This window comes from Cherax quadricarinatus, chromosome 50 (assembly GCF_038502225.1).
Source record: "Cherax quadricarinatus isolate ZL_2023a chromosome 50, ASM3850222v1, whole genome shotgun sequence".
Lineage (NCBI taxonomy): Eukaryota > Metazoa > Arthropoda > Malacostraca > Decapoda > Parastacidae > Cherax > Cherax quadricarinatus.
The window spans coordinates 15,046,915-15,073,649 of NC_091341.1; the positions used below are offsets into that span (position 1 = coordinate 15,046,915).

Here is a 26,735-nt window from a genome sequence, read left to right on the forward strand (position 1 = left end):
AGCGGGGTCCCACAGGGGTCAGTCCTAGGATCAGTGCTGTTTCTGGTATTTGTGAACGACATGACGGAAGGAATAGACTCTGAGGTGTCCCTGTTTGCAGATGACGTGAAGTTGATGAGAAGAATTCACTCGATCGAAGACCAGGCAGAACTACAAAGGGATCTGGACAGGCTGCAGACCTGGTCCAGCAATTGGCTCCTGGAGTTCAATCCCACCAAGTGCAAAGTCATGAAGATTGGGGAAGGGCAAAGAAGACCGCAGACGGAGTACAGTCTAGGGGGCCAGAGACTACAAACCTCACTCAAGGAAAAAGATCTTGGGGTGAGTATAACACCAGGCACATCTCCTGAAGCGCACATCAACCAAATAACTACTGCAGCATATGGGCGCCTAGCAAACCTCAGAGCAGCATTCCGACATCTTAATAAAGAATCATTCAGAACCCTGTACACCGTGTACGTTAGGTCCATATTGGAGTATGCGGCACCAGTTTGGAACCCACACCTAGCCAAGCACGTAAAGAAACTAGAGAAAGTGCAAAGGTTTGCAACAAGACTAGTCCCAGAGCTAAGAGGTATGTCCTACGAGGAGAGGTTAAGGGAAATCAACCTGACGACACTGGAGGACAGGAGAGATAGGGGGGACATGATAACGACATACAAAATACTGAGAGGAATTGACAAGGTGGACAAAGACAGGATGTTCCAGAGATTGGACACAGTAACAAGGGGACACAGTTGGAAGCTGAAGACACAGATGAATCACAGGGATGTTAGGAAGTATTTCTTCAGCCACAGAGTAGTCAGTAAGTGGAATAGTTCGGGAAGCGATGTAGTGGAGGCAGGATCCATACATAGCTTTAAGCAGAGGTATGATAAAGCTCACGGCTCAGGGAGAGTGACCTAGTAGCGATCAGTGAAGAGGCTGGGCCAGGAGCTCGGACTCGACCCCCGCAACCTCAACTAGGTGAGTACAACTAGGTGAGTACACACACACACACACACACACACACACACACACACACACACACACACACACACACACACACACACACATATTTAAGAAAGGAAACAGAAATGAGGCACTAAACTACAGACCTGTGTCTCTGACATGTATTGTGTGCAAAGTCATGGAGAAGATTATCAGGAGGAGAGTGGTCGAACACTTGAAACGGAACAAGATTATAAATGAAAACCAGCATGGGTTCATGGAAGGCAAATCCTGTGTCACAAACCTTCTGGAGTTTTATGACAAGGTAACAGAAGTAAGACACGAGAGAGAGGGGTGGGTTGATTGCGTTTTCCTAGACTGCAGGAAGGCCTTTGACACAGTTCCCCACAAGAGATTAGTGCAGAAGCTGGAAGATCAGGCGCATATAACAGGGAGGGCACTGCAATGGATCAGGGAATACCTGACAGGGAGGCAACAACGAGTCATGGTACGAGAAGAGGTATCACAGTGGGCACCTGTGACGAGCGGGGTCCCACAGGGGTCAGTTCTAGGACCAGTGCTATTTTTGATATATGCGAACGACATGATGGAAGGAATAGACTCTGAAGTGTCCCTATTCGCAGATGATGTGAAGTTGATGAAAAGAATTAAATCGGACGAGGATGAGGCAGGACTGCAAAGAGACCTGGACAGGCTGGGCATGTGGTCCAGAAACTGGCTTCTCGAATTCAACCCTGCCAAATGCAAAGTCATGAAGATTGGGAAGGGGCAAAGAAGACCGCAGACAGAGTATAGGCTAGGTGGACAAAGACTACAGACCTCACTCAGGGAGAAAGACCTTGGGGTGACCATAACACCGAATACGTTACCGGAGGCACACATCAACCAAATAACTGCTGCAGCATACGGGCACCTGGCAAACCTGAGAATAGCGTTCCGATACCTTAATAAGGAATCGTTCAATACACTGTACACTGTGTATGTTAGGCCCATACTGGAGTATGCAGCACCAGTCTGGAACCCACACCTGGTCAAGCACGTCAAGAAGTTAGAGAAAGTACAAAGGTTTGCAACAAGACTAGTCCCAGAGCTCAGGGGAATGTCGTACGAGGAAAGGTTGAGGGAAATCGGACTGACGACACTGGAGGACAGAAGGGTCAGGGGAGACATGATAACGACATACAAGATACTGTGGGGAATAGACAAGGTGGACAGAGATAGGATGTTACAGAGAGGGGACACAGAAACAAGGGGTCACAACTGGAAGCTGAAGACTCAGACGAGTCATAGGGACGTTAGGAAGTATTTCTTCAATCATAGAGTCGTCAGGAAGTGGAACAGCCTAGCAAGTGAAGTAGTGGAGGCAGGAACCATACATAGTTTTAAGAAGAGGTATGATAAAGCTCAGGAAGCAGAGAGAGAGAGGACCTAGTAGCGATCAGTGAAGAGGCGGGGCCAGGAGCTGAGTATCGACCCCTGCAACCACAATTAGGTGAGTACAATTAGGTGAGTACACACACACACACACACACACACACACACACACACACACACACACACACACACACACACACACACACACACACACACACACACACACACACACAGTGTTACCACAGACATTGAACACAGTGTTTAACCGATCCTCTTATGTTTATTTACTCGGTCTTTTATTAAGAGGGAGTGTGAGCAGAATAGCCAGGGGGGCGCAGACCCCCTAGCACCCTTTCCGTCTACCCGTTCCCTTCAATCCCTTCCCTTTAATCCCGTCTCCATAATCCCTTCTCTTTAATCTATTTAATCCCTTCTCTTTAATATCTTTAATTCCTTCTCTTTAAGAGAGATTTCTTGATACAAGGAAGTAAAGGGTTGCCTTTTATGGATGAGATGCAGTATAATCCCGTTCCAAACTGGCGCTGTGTAGCCCTTGCGGGTTTAGCGTTTTTCACATTAATGGTATTTTTATGACTTCCTCGCCGGTCGTAAAAGAGTTTTGTTTGTTTGTGTGGTGCCGGAGGATCGAACCCGTCGTGGCTTGTGTCTGGGAGATGTGCATCAACACAACTCGTGGGACGGAAGAGGCGTACAACAGCAGCAGCTGCAACGGTAGAAGCAGAAGCAACGGCAGAAGCAGCAGTAACGGTAGTAGCAGCAGCAGTAACGGTAGAAACAGCAGCAGTAACGGTAGAAACAGCAGCAATGACGGTAGAAACAGCAGCAACGGTAGAAGCAGCAGCAGCAACGGAAGAAGCAGCAGCAGCAACGGAAGAAGCAGCAGCAACGGTAGAAGCAGCAGCAGCAACGGTAGAAGCAGCAGCAGCAACGGTAGAGAAACAGCAGTAGCAACGGTAGAAGCAGCAGCAGTAACGGTAGAAACAGCAGCAGAAGCAACGGTAGAAGCAGCAACAACGGTAGAAAAAGCAGCAGCAACGGTAGAAGGAGCACCAGCAGCAGCGGTAGAAACAGCAGCAGCAACGGAAGAAACAGTAGCAGCAACGGTAGAAACAGCCTCAAAAGCCACGGTAGAAGCATCAGCAGCAACAGTAGAAGCAGCAGCAGCAGCAGCAGCAGCAGCAGCAACGGCAGGTTCAGCAGCAGCAGTTGGAAATGGACACATACACACACACAGATCAGAACATAGCTAGTAACATCGTGGGTAGAAAGTCTGCGTCTGCTGCTGCGCATAAACACTGCCGGACACTGAAGACCACAAAAGAGGCCAGTTAGAAATAAAACCAGCCACTTTTAGGAACATTAGAGGAACACTGCAGTAGGCCTACTGGCGCATACCTGACAGGTTCTCTCCAGATTCAACATTTTGTTTTTTTTGAACACACCAGCCGTCTATCACCATGGCAGGGTGACCCACAGAAGACGAAAAAGCATTCATCATCATTCATCCAAACACTGTCTTCCTAGAGTCGCGTATTGTTTGGATTTGTGGGTGTATGTGAATGTTCTTCACGTCCGCTGCCAGAGCCTTCCCACAGTGATGGGTTGACCTGCCTTCCCACAGTGATGGTTTGACCTGCCTTCCCACAGTGATGGTTGACCTGCCTTCCCACAGTGATGGGTTGACCTGCCTTCCCACAGTGATGGTTGACCTGCCTTCCCACAGTGATGGGTTGACCTGCCTTCCCACAGTGATGGGTTGACCTGCCTTTCCACAGTGATGGGTTGACCTGCCTTCCCACAGTGATGGTTGACCTGCCTTCCCACAGTGATGGTTGACCTTCCTTCCCACAGTGATGGGCTGACCTGCCTTCCCACAGTGATGGGTTGACCTGCCTTCCCATAGTGATGGGTTGACCTGCCTTCCCACAGTGATGGGTTGACCTGCCTTCCCACAGTGATGGTTGACCTGCCTTCCCACAGTGATGGTTGACCTGCCTTCCCACAGTGATGGTTGACCTGCCTTCCCACAGTGGTGGTTGACCTGCCTTCCCACAGTGGTGGTTGACCTGCCTTCCCACAGTGATGGGTTGACCTGCCTTCCCACAATGATGGGTTGACCTGCCTTCCCACAGTGATGGGTTGACCTGCCTTCCCACAGTGATGGGTTGACCTGCCTTCCCACAGTGATGGTTGACCTGCCTTCCCACAGTGATGGTTGACCTGCCTTCCCACAGTGATGGGCTGACCTGCCTTCCCACAGTGATGGGTTGACCTGCCTTCCCACAGTGATGGCTGACCTGCCTTCCCACAGTGATTGTTGACCTGCCTTCCCACAGTGATGGTTGACCTGCCTTAGGTTAAGTTAGGTTAGGTATTGTTACGGTAAGTTCGGTTAGGTTAACTCTCTCCCCCACAAAACAGGTCTCTTGAGAGACGGTCTGAGACCTGTTTACTGCCTCCCTCGCATTAGGTCCCTGGGGAGACAGTCTGAGACCTATTTACTCCCTCACATTAGGTCCCCCGGGGAACTGGTCTGAGACCTACTAACTCACACTCTGTCCCTCACCACAGGTCCCTGGGGAGCCGGGCCATCATGGACCACTCCCGCATATGCCGCAAGAGAGGCCGCAGGCTGGCCAAGGACCCGCAGAGTATCATCTGCCGCAAGCAACACGAAGTCTTTCTGCTGATCCTGCAGGGAGCACAGCTGGCGCTGCGGGAGTGCCAGTACCAGTTCGCTCACCACCACTGGAACTGTTCTGACAACCGTCGCTCCCTCAAGAGAATACTCACCAGGGGTAACTACCTGCCACTTACCTTCTGACTACCTCCTAACCTTCTGATTACCCCCTAACTTTCTAATTACCTCCTAACCTTCTATTTACGTTCTAATTACGTCTTAATGTACTAATTATGTTCTGATTACGTTCTCATTACGTCTTAACGTCCTATGTTAATGTAATTACGTTCTAACTTACTATTTTCTGATTATGTCTTAATGTTCTAATTATGTCCTAACGTACAAATTATGTTCTCAGTACGTCTTACGGATTTAATTACGTCCTAACGTACTAATTACGTTCTCATTACGACCTAACGTTCTAATTACGCCCTAACGTACCAATTACGTTCTCATCACGGTGTTTTGTTCTATTTACGTTCTGATTACGTCCTAACATTCTAATTTCATTCTAACGTACTAATTACGTTCTCATTACGTCTTAAAGTTCTATTCATGTTCTAATTACGCCCTAATGTTCTAATTACGTACTAATTACGTCCTAACGTACTAATTGCGTCCTTAAGTTCTAATTACGTCCTAATGTACTAATATTTTTATGGAATTTTCAGCTGATTTTTTTTAAATATGAAAATGTGTTAAAACGTTATTATATTGAATATGTCGAGGATTGAGACAGTTTTAAGCATTATCTAACAGACCTCAATTTTTAGCTAAAATTTGCATATGCTGCTTGGAAAAAAATGTGACTTGCCTTACTGTTCCCATAAAATGCAGTTGTAGCAGCAGTTTTGATTAAAAATATGATAATTTACGTATTTTTTTACGTTCTAATAACGTCCTAACGTTCTAATTGCGTTCTGATTATGATTTGTTCTAATTATGTTTTGATTACGTGATAATTACATTTGATTATGTCCTGATTTCTTTCATGGGAGGACCGGGAAGTAATTAGGTTCGGTTTGGAACCAGGGAAATGTAATTACCTTCTAATTATATTTTAATTTCCTAGTTATCTTCTGTATTCCTTTTAATTGCCTTCTAGTTATGTACTAAGTTACCATCCAGTAACCTTCTAGAATCTTCTAGTTATCTTCTAGTTTAGTTAACTTCTAGTTCTAGTGATCTTTTAGTTATCTTCTAGTTCTAGTTAGCTTCTAGTTCTAGTTATTTTATAATTCTAGTTATCTTCTAGTTCTAGCTACCTTCTAGTTTTTTCTAGTTCTAGTTATGTTCTAGTTCTAGTTATCATCTAGTTCTAGTTATCTTCTAGTTACCTTCTAGTTCTAGTCATCTTCTAGTTATCTTCTAGCTCTAGTTACCTTCTAGTTCTAGTTACCTTCTAGTTCTAGTTACCTTCTAGTTCTAGTTATCTTCTAGTTCTAGTTATCATCTAGTTCTAGTTATCATCTAGTTCTAGTTATCATCTAGTTCTAGTTATCTTCTAGTTCTAGTTACCTTCTAGTTCTAGTTACCTTCTAGTTCTAGTTATCTTCTAGTTCTAGTTACCTTCTAGTTCTAGTTATCTTCTAGTTCTAGTTACCTTCTAGTTCTAGTTATCTTCTAGTTATCTTCTAGTTCTAGTTACCTTCTAGTTCTAGTTATCTTCTAGTTCTAGTTATCTTTTAGTTCTAGTTATCTTCTAGTTCTAGTTACCTTCTAGTTCTAGTTATCTTCTAGTTCTAGTTATCTTCTAGTTCTAGTTATCTTCTAGTTCTAGTTATCTTCTAGTTCTAGTTATCATCTAGTTCTAGTTATCATCTAGTTCTAGTTATCTTCTAGTTCTAGTTATCTTCTAGTTCTAGTTATCTTCTAGTTATCTTCTAGTTACCTTCTAGTTCTAGTTATCGTCTAGTTCTAGTTATCGTCTAGTTCTAGTTATCGTCTAGTTCTAGTTACCTTCTAGTTCTAGTTATCGTCTAGTTCTAGTTATCGTCTAGTTCTAGTTATCGTCTAGTTCTAGTTACCTTCTAGTTCTAGTTATCTTCTAGTTATCTTCTAGTTCTAGTTACCTTCTAGTTCTAGTTATCTTCTAGTTATCTTCTAGTTCTAGTTACCTTCTAGTTCTAGTTACCTTCTAGTTCTAGTTATCGTCTAGTTCTAGTTATCGTCTAGTTCTAGTTACCTTCTAGTTCTAGTTATCTTCTAGTTCTAGTTACCTTCTAGTTCTAGTTACCTTCTAGTTCTAGTTATCTTCTAGTTCTAGTTATCTTCTAGTTCTAGTTATCTTCTAGTTATCATCTATTTCTAGTTATCATCTAGTTCTAGTTATCATCTAGTTCTAGTTATCTTCTAGTTCTAGTTATCTTCTAGTTCTAGTTATCTTCTAGTTATCTTCTAGTTCTAGTTATCTTCTAGTTCTAGTTACCTTCTAGTTCTAGTTATCTTCTAGTTACCTTCTAGTTCTAGTTATCGTCTAGTTCTAGTTATCGTCTAGTTCTAGTTACCTTCTAGTTCTAGTTATCTTCTAGTTATCTTCTAGTTCTAGTTACCTTCTAGTTCTAGTTACCTTCTAGTTCTAGTTATCGTCTAGTTCTAGTTATCGTCTAGTTCTAGTTACCTTCTAGTTCTGGTTATCTTCTAGTTATCTTCTAGTTCTAGTTACCTTCTAGTTCTAGTTATCTTTTAGTTATCTTCTAGTTCTAGTTATCTTCTAGTTCTAGTTACCTTCTGTTTACATTGTCAGTACTTCTGGGCACAACAACAACAACAGAGTATCAAACAGAAAAAACCAACTGGGGCCAAGAAATGGCAACTCTGGTTACTGGAAATTTAAAAACCATCTCAGGGGGTCTAATCAAAACCAGTTTTGTTAAAGAATGAATTTTCAGTGGAATGAAATGGAATTTTAAAATTTATGTTTTTCCTATTTTTTTGTGGGGGGAGGGGGGAGGGTGGGGGAGAGACGAACTCGTTGACTGAGTGGAACACGTGTGGTTTTGGAGGTGAACACGGGTGGTTTTGGAGGTGAACACGTGTGGTTTTGGAGGTGAACATGTATGGTTTTGAAGGTGAACACGTGTAGATTTTTGAAGGTGAATACGTGTAAGTATTTTGAAGGTGAAAAGTGTGCTTGTTTCAGACACACCAGAGACTGCCTTCTTGAACGCCATCGTGTCAGCTGGTGTCAGCCACGAGGTGACAGCTGCTTGTTCCAGGGGTGACCTGGTGCAGTGTTCCTGTACTGACTCAGCTCTCAACACCGTGTCTTCTGGTGAGGCTATATCTCAGTACCACCATCACCACCACTACCACTACCATGCCATCACCACTCACCCACCACTACCATACCATCACCACTCACCCACCACTACCATACCATCATCACTCACCCACCACTACCATACCATCACCACTCACCCACCACTACCATACCATTACCACTCATCCACGACTACTATACCATCACCACTCACCCACCACTACCATACCATCATCACTCACCCACCACTACCATACCATCACCACTCACCCACCACTACCATACCATTACCACTCATCCACGACTACTATACCATCACCACTCATCCACGACTACTATACCATCACCACTCACCCACCACTACCATACCATTACCACTCACCCACCACTACCATACCATCACCACTCACCCACCACTACCATACCATCACCACTCACCCACCACTACCATACCATCACCACTCACCCACCACTACCATACCATTACCACTCACCCACGACTACTATACCATCACCACTCACCCACCACTACCATACCATCACTCACCCACCACTACCACCACCATAACATCACCGCTCACCACTACCACCACCATCACCATCACTACCACCACTATCACCACCACTACCATACCATCACCACTCACCCACCACTACCATACCATCACCACTCACCCACCACTACCATACCATCACCACTCACCCACCACTACCATACCATCACCACTCACCCACCACTACCATACCATCACCACTCACCCACCACTACCATACCATCACCACTCACCCACCACTACCATACCATCACCACTCACCCACCACTACCATACCATCACCACTAACCCGCCACTACCATACCATCACCACTCACCCACCACTCTCAGTAGTAGTACCAGTTCCTAGTAACCAGTTACCAGTAACCAGTGTACCAGTAGATGACTCACTACCAACCGTCTGTGTGAATCATTGACTGTATTCATATTGCTGCTGACCATAGCAGGATTTCAAACATCCTCACCCGTAGGCCCTCCACTACCATACCATCACCACTCACCCACCACTACCATACCATTACCACTCACCCACGACTACTATACCATCACCACTCACCCACCACTACCATACCATAACATCACCGCTCAACACTACCACCACCATCACCACCACTACCACTACCACCACCATCACCACCACTACCATACCATCACCACTCACCCACCACTACCATACCATCACCACTAACCCACCACTACCATACCATCACCACTCACCCACCACTACCATACCATCACCATTCACCCACCACTACCATACCATCACCACTCACTACCATACCGTCACCACTCACCCACCACTACCATACCATCACCAGTCACCCACCACTAGCTTACCATCATCACTCACCCACCACTAGCATACCATCATCACTCACCCACCACTACCATACCATCACCACTACCACCACCACTACCACCATCACCACCACCACCATCACCATCACCATCACCATCACCACCACCACCATCATACCAACAACCACAATCACCACTACCACCACCCCAACAACACCTTTCCCTGACACTACCTTCCTCAACTACTAGCCTCCCCAACACTATCCTCAGAATATTTACATCCCTCTCCAGGATATTTACACCCATCTCCAGGATATTTACACCCATCTCCAGGATATTTACACCCATCTCTAGGATATTTACACCCATCTCCAGGATATTTACATCCATCTCCAGGATATTTACACCCATCTCCAGGATATTTACACTCATCTCCAGGATATTTACACCCATCTCCAGGATATTTACACCCATCTTCAGGATATTTACACCCATCTCCAGGATATTTACACCCATCTCCAGGATATTTACACCCATCTCCAGGATATTTACACCCATCTCCAGGATATTTACACCCATCTCCAAGATATTTACACCCATCTCCAGGATATTTACACCCTTCTCCAGGATATTTACACCCATCTCCAGGATATTTACACCCATCTCCAGGATATTTACACCCATCTCCAGGATATTTACATCCATCTCCAGGATATTTACATCCATCTCCAGGATATTTACACCCATCTCCAGGATATTTACACCCATCTCCAGGATATTTACACCCATCTCCAGGATATTTACTCCCATCTCCAGGATATTTACACCCATCTTCAGGATATTTACACCCATCTCCAGGATATTTACACCCATCTCCAGGATATTTACACCCATCTCCAGGATATTTACATCCATCTCCAGGATATTTACACCCGTCTCTCCAGTAGTTTCCTGTTATTCATTTATCTTGTCTTTCTCTTTTTTTCAGAAAGAAGAAGAAAGAAGGTCCACGGGGAGAGAAGGAAGAACAACGAAATCTCTAAGAGACACAAACAACAGAGAAGAGAGAGAACGGAAGGAAGAAGTACAGAAGAAGGGCGAGGGAGGCACTCAACATCGCGGCGCAACAGAGGGATCAGAGAGGCACAGCAGGGAGGCCTGCAGCACCCACAGAACTCCTTTGTAACGCGAGCAGCAAGACTGCAGCTGGTAAACGATGTCTCCCCTGGACCGGGATCAGTCTCGGGAATGGGGATGATGGCCGCTGGGGCGGAAATGGCTGGGAATGGGAAAGAGTGGGATTGGAGTGGCTGTGATGACAACGTAGCGTATGGTCACCGTGTGGCCAGGGACTTCATGGACTGGAGGTACCTGAGAGGACAGGAGAGCAGGGATATCAAGAGCATTGTCATGCTCTGGAACAATGAGGCTGGCAGGAGGGTGAGTCAAGTGATCAGTAGTAGTAATAGCAGTAGTAGTGGTAATAATAGTAGTGATACTAGTGGTAATAGTAGTAGTGGTGGTATTAGTGGCAATAGTAGTAGTGGTAGTAATGGTAGTGGTATTAGTAGTAATAGTAGTGGTAGTATTAGTATTAATAGTGGTAGTAGTAGTAGTGATAATAGATAATAGTGGTGGTAGCGGTGGTAGTAGTAGTAGTAGTAATAGTAATAATAGTAGTGGTAATGATAGTGATAGTAGTATTTGTGGTAATAGTAGTAGTAATGCTAGTAGCAGTGGTAATAGTAGTAGTAATTATTTTGAGGAACAGTTATCTTGCAATGCAGTTATCTTCAGGAACATTTATTTTGCAATTCGGTTGTCTTGCAGTTCAATTATCTTGTCTAACAGTTATCTTGTCTGACAGTTATCTTGTCTGACAGTTATCTTGTCTGACAGTTGTCTTGAAATACAGTTATCTTGTCTGACAGTTGTCTTGAAATACAATTATCTTGTCTGACAGTTGTCTTGAAATACAGTTATCTTGTCTGACAGTTATCTTGAAATACTGATATCTTGTCTAACATTTATCTTGAAATACAGTTATCTTGTCTGACAGTTATCTTGAAATACAGTTATCTTGTCTGACAGTTATCTTGAAATACAGTTATCTTGTCTGACAGTTATCTTGAAATACAGTTATCTTGTCTGACAGTTATCTTGAAATACAGTTATCTTGTCTGACAGTTATCTTGAAATACAGTTATCTTGTCTGACAGTTATCTTGAAATACAGTTATCTTGTCTGACAGTTATCTTGAAATACAGTTATCTTGTCTGACAGTTGTCTTGAAATACAGTTATCTTGTCTGACAGTTGTCTTGAAATACAGTTATCTTGTCTGACAGTTGTCTTGAAATACAGTTATCTTGAAATACTGATATCTTGTCTAACATTTATCTTGAAATACAGTTATCCTGTCTAACAGTTATCTTGTCTAACAGTTATCTTGAAATAGTTATCTTGTCTAACAGTTATCTTAAAGAATAGTAATCTTGAGTTATACTAAAGTCTATTATTGTGTACTTCCTGCTAGTGAAGGTACAATGTTTCGATATTTCTGCTGGCGAAATGTGTTGGTAGTCATTCGGACAGAGCAGCGTGCAGAGGACGACTTCATTTGCTCATCATTTCGCTCCTTAGATCGAAATGTTGCTCAATGTACAGGCTTGGTCGCCTTGGTTTTTCGTATCTGTCGACGTTTCATACCTGTCGACGTTTCATCCTGTAGTCACAGGTTACTTGAGTGTTACCTGTAGTCACTTCAAGGGGGCCAACGACCCCTTTGGCCCGGTCCCAGACCAGGTTGTGGTGGCTGTTGGTCACAGTGCCGTGGCGGGAAGACAGTCACAACACCATGGCTGGAAGACAGCCACAACACCGTGGCTGGAAGACAGCCACAACACCATGGCTGGAAGACAGTCACAACACCATGGCTGGAAGACAGCCACAAGACCGTGGCTGGAAGACAGCCACAACACCGTGGCTGGAAGACAGCCACAACACCATGGCTGGAAGACAGCCACAACACCGTGGCTGGAAGACAGCCACAAGACCGTGGCGGGAAGACATTCACAACACCATGGCTGGAAGACAGCCACAACACCGTGGCTGGAAGACAGCCACAACACCGTGGCGGGAAGACATTCACAACACCATGGCTGGAAGACAGCCACAACACCGTGGCTGGAAGACACCCACAACACCGTGGCTGGAAGACAGCCACAACACCATGGCTGGAAGACAGCCACAACACCGTGGCTGGAAGACAGCCACAACACCGTGGCTGGAAGACAGCCACAACACCGTGGCTGGAAGACATAGTACCGTGGTTGTGGTGGCTGTCAGTCACAGTGTCGTGGCGGGAAGACAGTCACAACACCGTGGCGGGAAGACAGCCACAACACCGTGGCTGGAAGACAGCCACAACACCGTGGCTGAAAGACAGTCATAGTACCGTGGTTGTGGTGGCTGTCAGTCACAATACCGTGGCTGGAAGACAGTCACAACACCGTGGCGGGAAGACAGCCACAACACCGTGGCTGGAAGACAGCCACAACACCGTGGCTGGAAGACATAGTACCGTGGTCGTGGTGGCTGTCAGTCACAATACCGTGGCTGGAAGACAGCCACAACACCGTGGCTGGAAGACAGCCACAACACCGTGGCTGGAAGACAGACATAGTACCGTGGTCGTGGTGGCTGTCAGTCACAATACCGTGGCTGGAAGACAGTCACAACACCGTGGCTGGAAGACAGCCACAACACCGTGGGTGGAAGACAGCCACAACACCGTGGCTGGAAGACAGTCATAGTACCGTGGTTGTGGTGGCTGTCAGTCACAATACCGTGGCTGAAAGACAGTCACAACACCGTGGCGGGAAGACAGCCACAACACCGTGGCTGGAAGACAGCCACAACACCGTGGCTGGAAGACATAGTACCGTGGTCGTGGTGGCTGTCAGTCACAATACCGTGGCTGGAAGACAGCCACAACACCGTGGCTGGAAGACAGACATAGTACCGTGGTCGTGGTGGCTGTCAGTCACAATACCGTGGCTGGAAGACAGTCACAACACCGTGGCTGGAAGACAGCCACAACACCATGGCTGGAAGACAGCCACAACACCGTGGCTGGAAGACAGTCATAGTACCGTGGTTGTGGTGGCTGTCAGTCACAATACCGTGGCTGAAAGACAGTCACAACACCGTGGCGGGAAGACAGCCACAACACCGTGGCTGGAAGACAGCCACAACACCGTGGCTGGAAGACAGCCACAACACCGTGGCTGGAAGACAGACATAGTACCGTGGTCGTGGTGGCTGTCAGTCACAATACCGTGGCTGGAAGACAGTCACAACACCGTGGCGGGAAGACAGCCACAACACCGTGGCTGGAAGACAGTCATAGTACCGTGGTTGTGGTGGCTGTCAGTCACAATACCGTGGCGGGAAGACAGTCACAACACCGTGGCGGGAAGACAGCCACAACACCGTGGCTGGAAGACAGCCACAACACCGTGGCTGGAAGACATAGTACCGTGGTCGTGGTGGCTGTCAGTCACAATACCGTGGCTGGAAGACAGCCGCAACACCGTGGCTGGAAGACATAGTACCGTGGTTGTGGTGGCTGTCAGTCACAATACCGTGGCTGGAAGACAGCCACAACACCGTGGCTGGAAGACATAGTACCGTGGTCGTGGTGGCTGTCAGTCACAATACCGTGGCTGGAAGACAGCCACAACACCGTGGCTGGAAGACATAGTACCGTGGTCGTGGTGGCTGTCAGTCACAACACCGTGGCTGGAAGACAGCCACAACACCGTGGCTGGAAGACATAGTACCGTGGTCGTGGTGGCTGTCAGTCACAATACCGTGGCTGGAAGACAGCCACAACACCGTGGCTGGAAGACATAGTACCGTGGTCGTGGTGGCTGTCAGTCACAATACCGTGGCTGGAAGACAGCCACAACACCGTGGCTGGAAGACATAGTACCGTGGTCGTGGTGGCTGTCAGTCACAACACCGTGGCTGGAAGACAGCCACAACACCGTGGCTGGAAGACATAGTACCGTGGTCGTGGTGGCTGTCAGTCACAATACCGTGGCTGGAAGACAGCCACAACACCGTGGCTGGAAGACATAGTACCGTGGTCGTGGTGGCTGTCAGTCACAATACCGTGGCTGGAAGACAGCCACAACACCGTGGCTGGAAGACATAGTACCGTGGTCGTGGTGGCTGTCAGTCACAATACCGTGGCTGGAAGACAGCCACAACACCGTGGCTGGAAGACATAGTACCGTGGTCGTGGTGGCTGTCAGTCACAATACCGTGGCTGGAAGACAGCCACAACACCGTGGCTGGAAGACATAGTACCGTGGTCGTGGTGGCTGTCAGTCACAACACCGTGGCTGGAAGACAGCCACAACACCGTGGCTGGAAGACATAGTACCGTGGTCGTGGTGGCTGTCAGTCACAATACCGTGGCTGGAAGACAGCCACAACACCGTGGCTGGAAGACATAGTACCGTGGTCGTGGTGGCTGTCAGTCACAATACCGTGGCTGGAAGACAGCCACAACACCGTGGCTGGAAGACATAGTACCGTGGTCGTGGTGGCTGTCAGTCACAACACCGTGGCTGGAAGAAAGTCACAGTTATCACACCAAAGTGAAAATAGAACGAGAATAATATTTCGATCGGCACTACACCATTGACTGAGCTCAGGTCAGGTGAGGACACAGTGTTGAAGATGGACGAGAACTGGTTGAAGAAGATGGTTGACAGCTGGTTGAAGGAGGTGGATTACAGCTGGTTGAAGGAGGTGGATTACAGCTGGTTGAAGGAGGTGGATGAGGACAGAGGTGAAGACGAACACAAATACACAGCCTCAAAAAATAATACATAAATAGGAATAACAATAAATCTCTTGTTACACTCGACGAGACCAGGAGCTAGCACTCGACCCATTCTCTTGTTACACTCGACGAGACCAGGAGCTAACACTCAACCCATTCTCTTGTTACACTCGACGAGACCAGGAGCTAGCACTCGACCCATTCTCTTGTTACACTCGACGAGACCAGGAGCTAACACTCAACCCATTCTCTTGTTACACTCGACGAGACCAGGAGCTAACACTCAACCCATTCTCTTGTTACACTCGACGAGACCAGGAGCTAACACTCGACCCATTCTCTTGTTACACTCGACGAGACCAGGAGCTAACACTCGACCCATTCTCTTGTTACACTCGACGAGACCAGGAGCTAACACTCGACCCATTCTCTTGTTACACTCGACGAGACCAGGAGCTAACACTCGACCCATCACAAAATACAAACTAGACGAATACACAAACTAAATAACCACTCAAAGTACATGATTGCACAAACTAGATGGCTATACCAACTCTTAAGTACAGCAAATTTGACATTTTTCGCCACATTAACACGATACTTGTGGAACTCACCATCGTGTCCTTATCCCTTGTATACGTTAATACCTGTCCGTGAACAAGGTCATTAACCCCGGTGAAGGTCATCTCAAGAACTTAATAAGGTCACACACGATCTTCCAGTGTACACACTGAGAGTTTAATTCCTATCTTAGGGAGTAAAGTGTTCCTGACTGATGGTAAATAGGTGATATGCAGTCTTAATGACCCTCGTGTAGTAGGTAAGATTTAAATATCATTAATCAGTCCACCAACCTTTTTTTTAATCACTGTAAATAAATATCCAACTGTGATAAATTTTGATAAAAAATTATAACAAAATTATAATGTGATTAATGGTGATAATAATAATTATTGTAATTTATTATAATTATTATAATAAAACATTGATCGCCAGAATCATTCACTCTTAATATATACACTCATTCTTGGCCTCATTCATGCCCTTACTGTCTCACTTCTGCCTACGTCTCACAAGACATTCTCACTATCTCCACCATAAGATGGTGTCTGGGGGACCTGTGTACCTTGTTCACAGACCAGTTCTTGCTGCATGGTGATATCATGCTCAAGTTGGTGTTGTTATAATCGGAGGTGAGGGAAGTGAGTAGAGAGAGAGAGAGAGAGAGAGAGGTAAGTACGTAATAGCTTTTTGACTTGTAAATAAAGTTAGGAACTCTTAACTTAACCTAGTAAAACCCTGTGTAAAAAAAAAAAAAACAGAGAATTTTAGATTAAGATTTCAACAGGAGTTGCTTGAGCATTCAAAATCAGCGAACGAGAGGACACGGAATAAACGAAAGAGTGGGAATAGAGATTTAATAATATCGAGTACAACGCAATGCAGCCAGTTGTCAGCAGAAGGATACAGTAAAATAGATGGTAAGCGAGACAGCCCTTGTCGTACCTGGTCTGGTCAACCTAGACTAGGTAATAAACTTAGACTTGTCGGTCAGCTCCCTAAATCACTTAACGAAATATTCTCTCTCTCTCTCTCTCTCTCTCTCTCTCTCTCTCTCTCTCTCTCTCTCTCTCTCTCTCTCTCTCTCTCTCTCTCTCTCTCTCTCTCATAAAATAAGCAGTTCCCGAGCTAGCACTTACGATCTATCGAGCTGACAATCACTACCTCCAGTGTCACCACTGTCTACCACCATCACCAACACCAGAAGTATCACCAACAACAACAGTCTCCCTCAAGCACCCCATCCCTCCCAGAGTGATAAAAGCAGCACCACCACTACCACCAAACCATCAGCACCAACAACAGCAGTCTCCCTCAAGCACCAATCCCTCCCAGAGTAACAAAAGCACCACCACTACCACAACCACCACCAACAACAGCAATCTCTCTCAAGCACCCATCCCTCCCAGAGTAACAAAAGGACCACTAAAACTCCTGTGTTTGCTAAAGCGCTCCAGAAGCATGTTTTATAAGCTCTTAACTCTTGTATCTGCTCATTAAGAGCGCTGGTGGTGGCTCAGCCACCTTCACCTGACTGGCAGTTAAACTCTCGTTTAATAGCAGGTGGTTTTCACCTGGTCCCAGGTACCTCCACACCTGTTTGGTTAATTAAGTTTAAAGGCTATCGACTACACGGGAGTCATTAAGGCTGTATGTCACCTCTTCACTACTAGTCAAGAATATGTTAATACCTGATACTGGGATTCATGTACTCCTGATACGGAGATTCATATATCCCAAATACAGAGATTCAAGTATCCTTGATACAGAGATTCATGTATCCTTGATATAAAGATTCGAGCGGCTATGATACAGGGATTCAAGTATCCCTGATACAGAGATTCATGTATCCTTGATATAAAGATTCGAGCGGCTATGATACAGGGATTCAAGTATCCCTGATACAGGGAGTGGATAACTTGAGTGTGAGAAAGACTAGTCCTGTTATTCAATCCAGTTATTTCGTTTATGCAAATGTGCAACACGGGGCAGCGAGATAGCAGGTCTTAGATGATGTGAGATGGCAAAGATAGCAGCTTCTACATGATGTAACATAGAAAGATAGTGAAGATAGTTGTCTTTACATGATGTAAGATAGTGAAGATGGTTGTCATTACTTGATGTAACATAGAAAGATAGTTATTATTACATGATGTAAGATAGTGAAGATAGTTGTCATTACTTGATGTAAGATAGATAGTGAAGATAGTTATTATTACATGATGTAAGATAGTGAAGATAGTTGTCATTACTTGATGTAAGATAGTGAAGATAGTTATTATTACATGATGTAAGACAGTGAAGATAGTTGTCATTACACAAGGTAAAAAGGGATAGAATGATAATCAAGATAGCTCCTAGATAATGTAAGATAGAAAGATAACAGATCTTAGATAATGTAAGACAAAGATAACAGATATTAGATATTGTAAGATAGAAAGCCAGCCAAAATAAGATATACCATTTAACGTACACATTATTTCATAATACGTACATGATTACCCTAAAAATCCGCACACGGTTCTAAAACGTGTGCGTATATTATACTTCCACGAGCACTGGCTACTGAGAGTGCACTTGTACGTTTAACCACTTACACGGTGTGCATCTTGGCACCGCAGGCAGTGAAGAACCACCTGGTGCCACACTGCAAATGTCACGGACTCTCAGGGTCGTGTACTCACAGGACCTGCTGGAGGAGGATACCCACCTTCAGGAGCGTAGGACGTCACCTCAAGGAGAGATTCAACGCTGCCATCAAGGTCTGTGTTCCTCTCTCTCTCTCTCTCTCTCTCTCTCTCTGTATTTGTGAGTCTGTGTACCTGTCTATATATGTCTGTCTGTGTGCCTGCCTTTATCTGTCTGTGTACCTGTCTGTGTTCATGTCTGTGTGTCTGTCTGTGTGCCTGTTTGTGTCTATCTGTGTGTCTTTCTCTATATGCCTGTTTATGTCTGTCCGTGTACCTGTGTAACTGTGTTCCTGTCTATGTGCCTCTCTGTTGTCTGCCTTTCTGTGTGTCTGTCTCTTTATCTTAGGGTATTGCCCAAAACTGTAAAAAAAAATATTTCTGTAATTAAAATATTTCGTCTTTGAAATCCATTGTTCCTTGAGCAATGGATTTATTCCTACAATTCCCAGTGATTTATTCCTACAATTCCCAGTCACTTATTCTTACAATTCCAGGTGATTCCTAGTAATGATGGGGAGACGGTCATTCCAGAGGCGGACTCAGTCAGGTCACCGAGAAAGCAGGACCTCGTTTACCTGGAGGACTCTCCTAGCTTCTGCAGGTCAGGTCAAAGGTCATATGTAGCTGAGGTCAGGTCAAAAGGTCATGTCGCGTCAGGGGAAGTCATGTTATATGACAAGCGTCTCTGGACAAGGTCACATGTAGCTAAGGTCAGGTCATAAGGGCATGTCTGGGTCATCTCGCGTCAAGAAGAGTCATGTTATATGACAAGCGTCTCTGGACAAAGTCACATGTAGCTTAGGTCAGGTCATAGTGGCATGTCTGGGTCATCTCGTGTTAGGGGAAGTCATGTCATATGACAAGTGTCTCTGGGCCAAGTCAAAGGTCATATGTAGTTGAGGTCAGGCCACAAGGTCATGTCTGGATCATCTCTGGTCAGGGAAAGTCAGATTAAGTAACAGGTCAAGTGTCTTTGGGCCAGGTCAAAGGTCAAGTCTGGCTCAGGTCGGGTCACAGGTCACGTGTGGCTTAGGTCAGGTCATTAGGTAATGTATGGATCATCTCAGGTCAGGTGATAGGTCAGTATCTCTGGACGTGGTCAAAGGTCATCACTTTTTTATACTCGTAATTATGTTTTACCAGATATTCAGTATTATTTCTAATATAATTCTTATATAATTACATTACATTTACAAGAAAATTAATAATAATAATAATAGTTATTATTATTATTATTATTTTTATTAAAAATTTTTTATAAATTATTTTTTTATTATTTATAATTAAGCGTAAATTTTGTGAATTATAATAAATAAAATTAATTAATATAATTTAATTGAGCTTCCTACTCCACTACTACTACTGCCACTATTACTATTACTACCACTATTATTACTAATAATAATAATAATAATAATAATAGTAATACCACTACTTCTAATACTAGTACCTCTACTACTACCTCTATTGCTACTACCACTACTACTACTATCACTACGACTACTACTGCTAATAACAGTGCCACTACTAGTACCTCTACTGCTATTACTACCACTACTGTTACCACTACTACTACCACTACTACTACTACCACTACTACTACTACTACTACTATACTACTACTACTACTACTATACTACCACTACTACTACTACTACTACTACTACTACTACTACTACTACTACTACTACTACTACTACTACTATTACCACCACCACTACTCAACCTACCACCACTACTCAACCTGCACCTCTCCAACACAGCCCTAACAAGAGGACAGGATCGCTGGGTACCAGAGGTCGTATATGCAACGCGACGTCCTACGACCTGGCAGGATGTGACGTTATGTGCTGTGGTCGTGGATACACCCAGGAGGAACACTTTGTAGGTCCTAGCAGCACTCATTCAACGAGTACTTTCTCTTCCTAGGAGCCAGGAACGCTCTTTGAAGTCCTTGAACGAGTTTTTTTTTTTTATCTTCGTAGGAGCGTTCTGGAAGTCTTTACACGAGTCCTTCTCTTCCTAGGAGCACTCTTGAGGTTCTTACATGGGTTCTTTCATATTCTGAGTGTGTTCCTTAAGTGCTAGGTGCACCTTAGAAGTCCTTTCCAAGAGTTCCTTCCTGCCTAGGAACACTTCGTTAGTACTTACACGAGTCCCAGCTCTACGTAAGTCATTCCACGAGTCCTTCCCTCTCCAGGAGATGACTAGACGTCCCAACACGAGTCCTTGCCTTCCTTACGACAAATAACAACTCTGAGAAACAAATAACTCTGAGAGACAAATAGCAACTCTGAGAGACAAACAGTAGCTATGAGAAACAAATAGCAACTTTGAGAGACAAATAGCAACTCCGAGAGACAAATAGCGACTCTGAGAGACAAATAGCAACTCTGAGAAACAAATAGCATTTCTGAGAAACAAATAGCAACTCTGAGAGACAAATAGCAACTCTGAGAGACATATAACTTTGAGAGACAAATAGCAACTCTGAGAGCACTCCTAGAGTCTTATATGTAGAGTCATGGCGTCTGGTAAGCTCTAACGCCATGTCCAAGTTGCTCTAACATCTTCTAGACACTCTCCTAGTCTGACCTTGTCTACCACTTCTTCCTAACTACTTCCCATTAACTAGGCTCTTTATTGCTCTTATGGGTTTATCTCTTTCCCTTGAAAATAATAACAATATAAAAAATATTATACTGTGGGTCATAATAATTTTGAGAAAATTATATTTTCCCGGAGGATTCCTTTTCGGGGATTTGTTTTGATATCTAGATTTTGAAATAGATTTTGGTGTTGCATGTTCTTCCTTGAAATTTCAGAGTTTTGATCAATAAAAATATTTCTTTAATATCTTAGGTTAAAGACAGTTTACTCTACTCTCGTTATTTAATCTACTTTCAATATTTAATCTACTTTTATTATTTTCTCGTTTAGAAATTCCTGGTTACAGTTTTTTTTATATGGAAGTTGAAACAAATAACACAGTGTCTGTCCCTTAAATTTTAACAAAGTTAGATCCATGAAACTTAGTGTAACATATATGTATAGTTTGTTCCTTAGTACAATATGTAGTACAATATTGTACAATATGTAGTACAATATTGTACAATATGTAGTACAATATTGTATAATATGTAGTACAATATTGTATAATATGTAGTACAATATTGTATAATATGTAGTACAATATTGTACAATATGTAGTACAATATTGTATAATATGTAGTACAATATTGTACAATATGTAGTACAATATTGTACAATATGTAGTACAATATTGTATAATATGTAGTACAATATTGTACAATATGTAGTACAATATTGTACAATATGTAGTACAATATTGTACAATATGTAGTACAATATTGTACAATATGTAGTATTGTACACACAGGGACGATGGTGTCTCCATTACTCGTTTTTCACGAAAAATCAGTTAATTGTTTAGCAGCTGGAGGCTGGAGGTTCCTGTACTTGGATGACAGTATAAAGAGAGGCTGGGGGGGGACACATAAATTTTTAGGATTTTCAAAATTTCAGGTTTTTGTTTTTTTCAGATTTCAGAAATTTTAAATTTTCAGTGTTTTCAATTTTTCAGATTTTGAAATTTTCGGTTTTTCAAATTTTCAGAATTTTCAGTTTTTCAGTCTTTCTGATTTTTTCATTTTTTTTTTTTTTTCAAATTTTCATTTTTTCAAATTTTTCAGAATTTCAAATTTTCACATATAAAAAAAAATCATTTTCGATTTTCAGTATTTAATTATCACTATGTTTTTCCCTTCAAAGTTAATTACAGGTGTTTGTTTGTGTTGTCAGGTGGAGGAGAACTGCAGGTGCCGCTTCACCTACTGCTGCGAGGTGAAGTGCCAGAGATGTCACCGCAAGAGGCTGACGTCTCGGTGCAGATGAAGCAGTGATGTCATCTCCGACTGAGAGACATCAAAACACTATAAGTGATTATAGAAATCCTAATAATAATAATTTTAATAAACATTTAGTGCCATAGTGTGGAACAAGGCCTTTCGCACCGTCACCAGTGCTTCGTCAGGAGCAATCCACTATAAGGAAATTGGTGGATATATATATATATATATATATATATATATATATATATATATATATATATATATATATATATATATATATATTATATATATATATATATATATATATATATATATATATATATATATATATATATATATATATATATATATCGGAGAAGGGGATAAGACTACAAGGAAGAATATTGGATTTCTACTTGAAACATGGACTCTATTAATGAATACATAAAGACTTTAAAGGTAAAAATTGTGAGGCACCGTATTCTAAGCCAGGTCTGAGTGTCATAATACCCTGAGCCAGGTCTGAGTGTCATAATACCCTGAGCCAGGTCTGAGTGTCATAATACCCTGAGCCAGGTCTGAGTGTCATAATTGTCATAATACCCTGAGCCAGGTCTGAGTGTCATAATACCCTGAGCCAGGTCTGAGTGTCATAATACCCTGAGCCAGGCCCGAGTGTCGTAATACCCTGAGCCAGGTCTGAGTGTCATAATATCTTGAGCCAGGTCTGAGTGTCATAATACCCTGAGCCAGGTCTGAGTGCCATAATACTCTGAGCCAGGTCTGAGTGTCATAATACCCTGAGCCAGGTCTGAGTGTCATAATATCCTGAGCCAGGTCTGAGTGTCATAATACCCTGAGCCAGGTCTGAGTGTCATAATACCCTGAGCCAGGTCTGAGTGCCATAATACCCTGAGCCAGGTCTGAGTGTCATAATACCCTGAGCCAGGTCTGAGTGTCATAATACCCTGAGCCAGATCTGAGTACCACCATGCTCTGAGCCAGACCTGAGTGTCACCATGCCCTGAGCCAGGTCTGAGTGCCATAATACCCTGAGCCAGGTCTGAATGCCACGATGCCCTGAGCCAGACCTGAGTGCCACCATACCCTGAGCCAGGTCTGAGTGCTATAACACCCTGAACCAGGTCTGAGTGCCACCATACCCTGAGCCAGGTCTGAGTGCTATAACACCCTGAACCAGGTCTGAGTGCCATAATACCCTGAGCCAGGTCTGAGTGCCACCATGCCCTGAGCCAGGTTGAGTGCCACCATGCCCTGAGCTAGGTCTGAGTGCCACCATACCCTGAGCCAGGTCTGAGTGCTATAACACCATGAACCAGGTCTGAATGCCATAATACCCTGAGCCAGGTCTGAGTGCCACCATGCCCTGAGCCAGGTCTGAGTGCCACCATGCCCTGAGCCAGGTCTGAGTGCCACCATGCCCTGAGCCAGGTCTGAGTGCCACCATGCCCTGAGCCAGGTCTGAGTGCCACCATACCCTGAGCCAGGTCTGAGTGCCACCATGCCCTGAGCCAGGTCTGAGTGCCATAATACCCTGAGCCAGGTCTGAGTGCCATCATGCTCTGGTTCATCTTCCCGTCAGTGCCAAAAGTCAACATGTTGCAGGTTCTAATTACATATTTCAAGTCTAAACCAATTTAGAATTAGACAGCTTGGGTAATGCTTCGTTGCAGTTGACCTAGACCATTATCATTCTCGTTGAACACAAATCCTAAAACCGTATTGACTATAGAGGGACACATAGGTTATGTCTCTCCCCCCCCCCAAAAAAAAATCTGCTTTAGGCTCTATAATTGATGATAATTTTAAGATTATTGTCTCAAATTATTCACTATACAGTCATGCGTCGCTTAACGACGGGGATACGTTCCGAGAAATGCGTCATTTGATCCGAAGGAGAAAAAAAGGAGGAAGGAGGTAAGGGAGGGATGGAGCTCCTCTTCCCTGGATCAAGAGCCCCTCGTCAACGTTATGTTGTATATCGAGGTTATTCAGATGTTTATTTTATTAAGCTTGGCGTTATTTACTGGCTAATTACTGCCTAATTATAGGCTGATTAGTGCCTAATTATTTAAATAATTGATTTATGGGAATTTTTTTATACAATACCTGAAGTATAGGATTGTATATGCAATACTTGACTTTTGTAATTGTGTATACAGTACCTGAATTGTGTGATTGTGTATGCAATACTTGAATTGTGTGATTGTGTATGCAATACCTGAATTGCGTGATTGAGTATACAATTCTCGAATTGTGTGATTGTGTATGCAGTACTTGAATTGTGTGAATGTGTATACAATACTTGAATTATGTGATTGTATATGCAATACTTGAATTGTGTGATTGTGTATACAATACTTGAATTGTGTGATTGTATATGCAATACTTGAATTGTGTGATTGTATATGCAATACTTAAATTGTGTGATTGTGTATACAATACTTAAATTGACTGTATATATAGATTTATAAATATGTATCAGAATGGCACATGTGTATGAGAATGAGTGTGTATATAAGAATAATATATGTGGTGTATAAGAATAATATATGTGGTGTATAAGAATAATATATGTGATGTATAAGAATAATATATGTGGTGTATAAGAATAATATATGTGGTGTATAAGAATAATATATGTGATGTATAAGAATAATATATGTGGTGTATAAGAATAATATATGTGGTGTATAAGAATAATATATGTGGTGTATAAGAATAATATATGTGGTGTATAAGAATAATATATGTGGTGTATAAGAATAATATATGTGGTGTATAAGAATGATTACCTGTCAAAATGATACGTAATTATTTTAAATGCCTTAATTATATTCTCTTAACATTGACAGAAACTTGATTATTTTGACAAGGAAATAATTATTTCTGGATGGTCAGTTGTTAGGTAATTATCTTGCTACGTAATTATTTTACTAGGTAATTATCTTCATGTGTAATTATCTTACTGGGTAATTATTTTTATATGTAATTATCTTACTGGGTAATTATATTAATGTATAATTATCTTGTTAGGTAATTATCTTACCGGGTAATTATCTTACCAGATAATTATCTTGCTAGATAATTAACTTCATATGCAATTATCTTATTTATCTTTCTAGGTAGTTATGTTAAGCAATTATCTTGCTAGATAATTATCTACTAGGTAATTATATTTGCAGTTATCTTGCTTGGTAATTATCTCATTGAGTTATTATCTTACCGAACTATTATCTTGCTATGTAATTAACTTGCCAGGCAATTATCTTGCTACGTAATTATATTGCTAGATAATTATATTACTAGATAATCTTGCTGGGCAATTACTATGTAATAAATATATTGCTAAGTAATTATATTACTAGGTAATTATCTTGCTTAGTAATTCTATTACTAGATAATCTTGCTAGGTAATTACCTTGCTAGGTGATCATCTGTTGACATTGTAAATTGTAAAATATTGTGTAAATTTCGGCCGCTGTAAAAGTTCCTTTTATTTGTTTAAGAATTTACAGTATGCTGCTGCAGATACAGTACATAAACAGTAAATGTCTACATTCTTTGTTGGCCCACTTGTAGAGCAAGAACTGTGTTTGTGGTCTACGTTTCGGTCTGCACAGTTTCATCTAGCTTTTTCATAGAGCGAATCGTTCGTTGTGAACATCCACGCAGTTTCTGGGACGTTACGTCTCCCAGCAGGTCTGCTGTGGATGCTGTACCCTGGATACATGAAGCTTTAACTAAGCTTGCAGCTTGACCTATATATCCCCGGAGATTGGCTGGCGGCGATGTTTTGACCGTTGGGACACAGGCAAGTGTCTCCTGGACTCGAATCTCGGTTATATGTTGTATGAGTTGCATGTATAATACGTGTCTGATACGCCAGGGACCACTGAACTATGTGCTCACCGTGTTCCCTGAGGTAGGGACCATCTCGCTGTCTAATGGGACCAACTCTCACTGAAAGACCGAGACGCTAGCTAGAACAAAGTCTTTCTAGCGTGGGAGGGACCAGGAGAGGACCTAGATGGAGGGACAACGAGGGGTGGTTGGGACTCCATTGTGGAACCTAGATGGAAACAGTCCAGAAACTCCAGATGAATTACATTGGAT

General features: G+C 43.2%; 1 protein-coding gene across 1 annotated transcript in view; it reads left to right on the forward strand.

Annotated features, from left to right (window-relative positions):
• The window catches only part of LOC128695472 (protein Wnt-6), an 80,814-nt gene extending 58,005 nt beyond the window's left edge, over positions 1-22,809 (forward strand). The window contains exons 2-8 of the mRNA XM_053786132.2: positions 4,918-5,144; positions 8,169-8,300; positions 10,629-11,080; positions 18,679-18,819; positions 19,242-19,348; positions 20,511-20,631; positions 22,570-22,809. Of these exons, the coding sequence (XP_053642107.2) occupies positions 4,918-5,144; positions 8,169-8,300; positions 10,629-11,080; positions 18,679-18,819; positions 19,242-19,348; positions 20,511-20,631; positions 22,570-22,662 (1,273 nt within the window). The 3' untranslated portion in view covers positions 22,663-22,809. The remainder of the gene's footprint in view (positions 1-4,917; positions 5,145-8,168; positions 8,301-10,628; positions 11,081-18,678; positions 18,820-19,241; positions 19,349-20,510; positions 20,632-22,569) is intronic.
• The last annotated feature ends 3,926 nt before the right edge of the window (positions 22,810-26,735 follow it).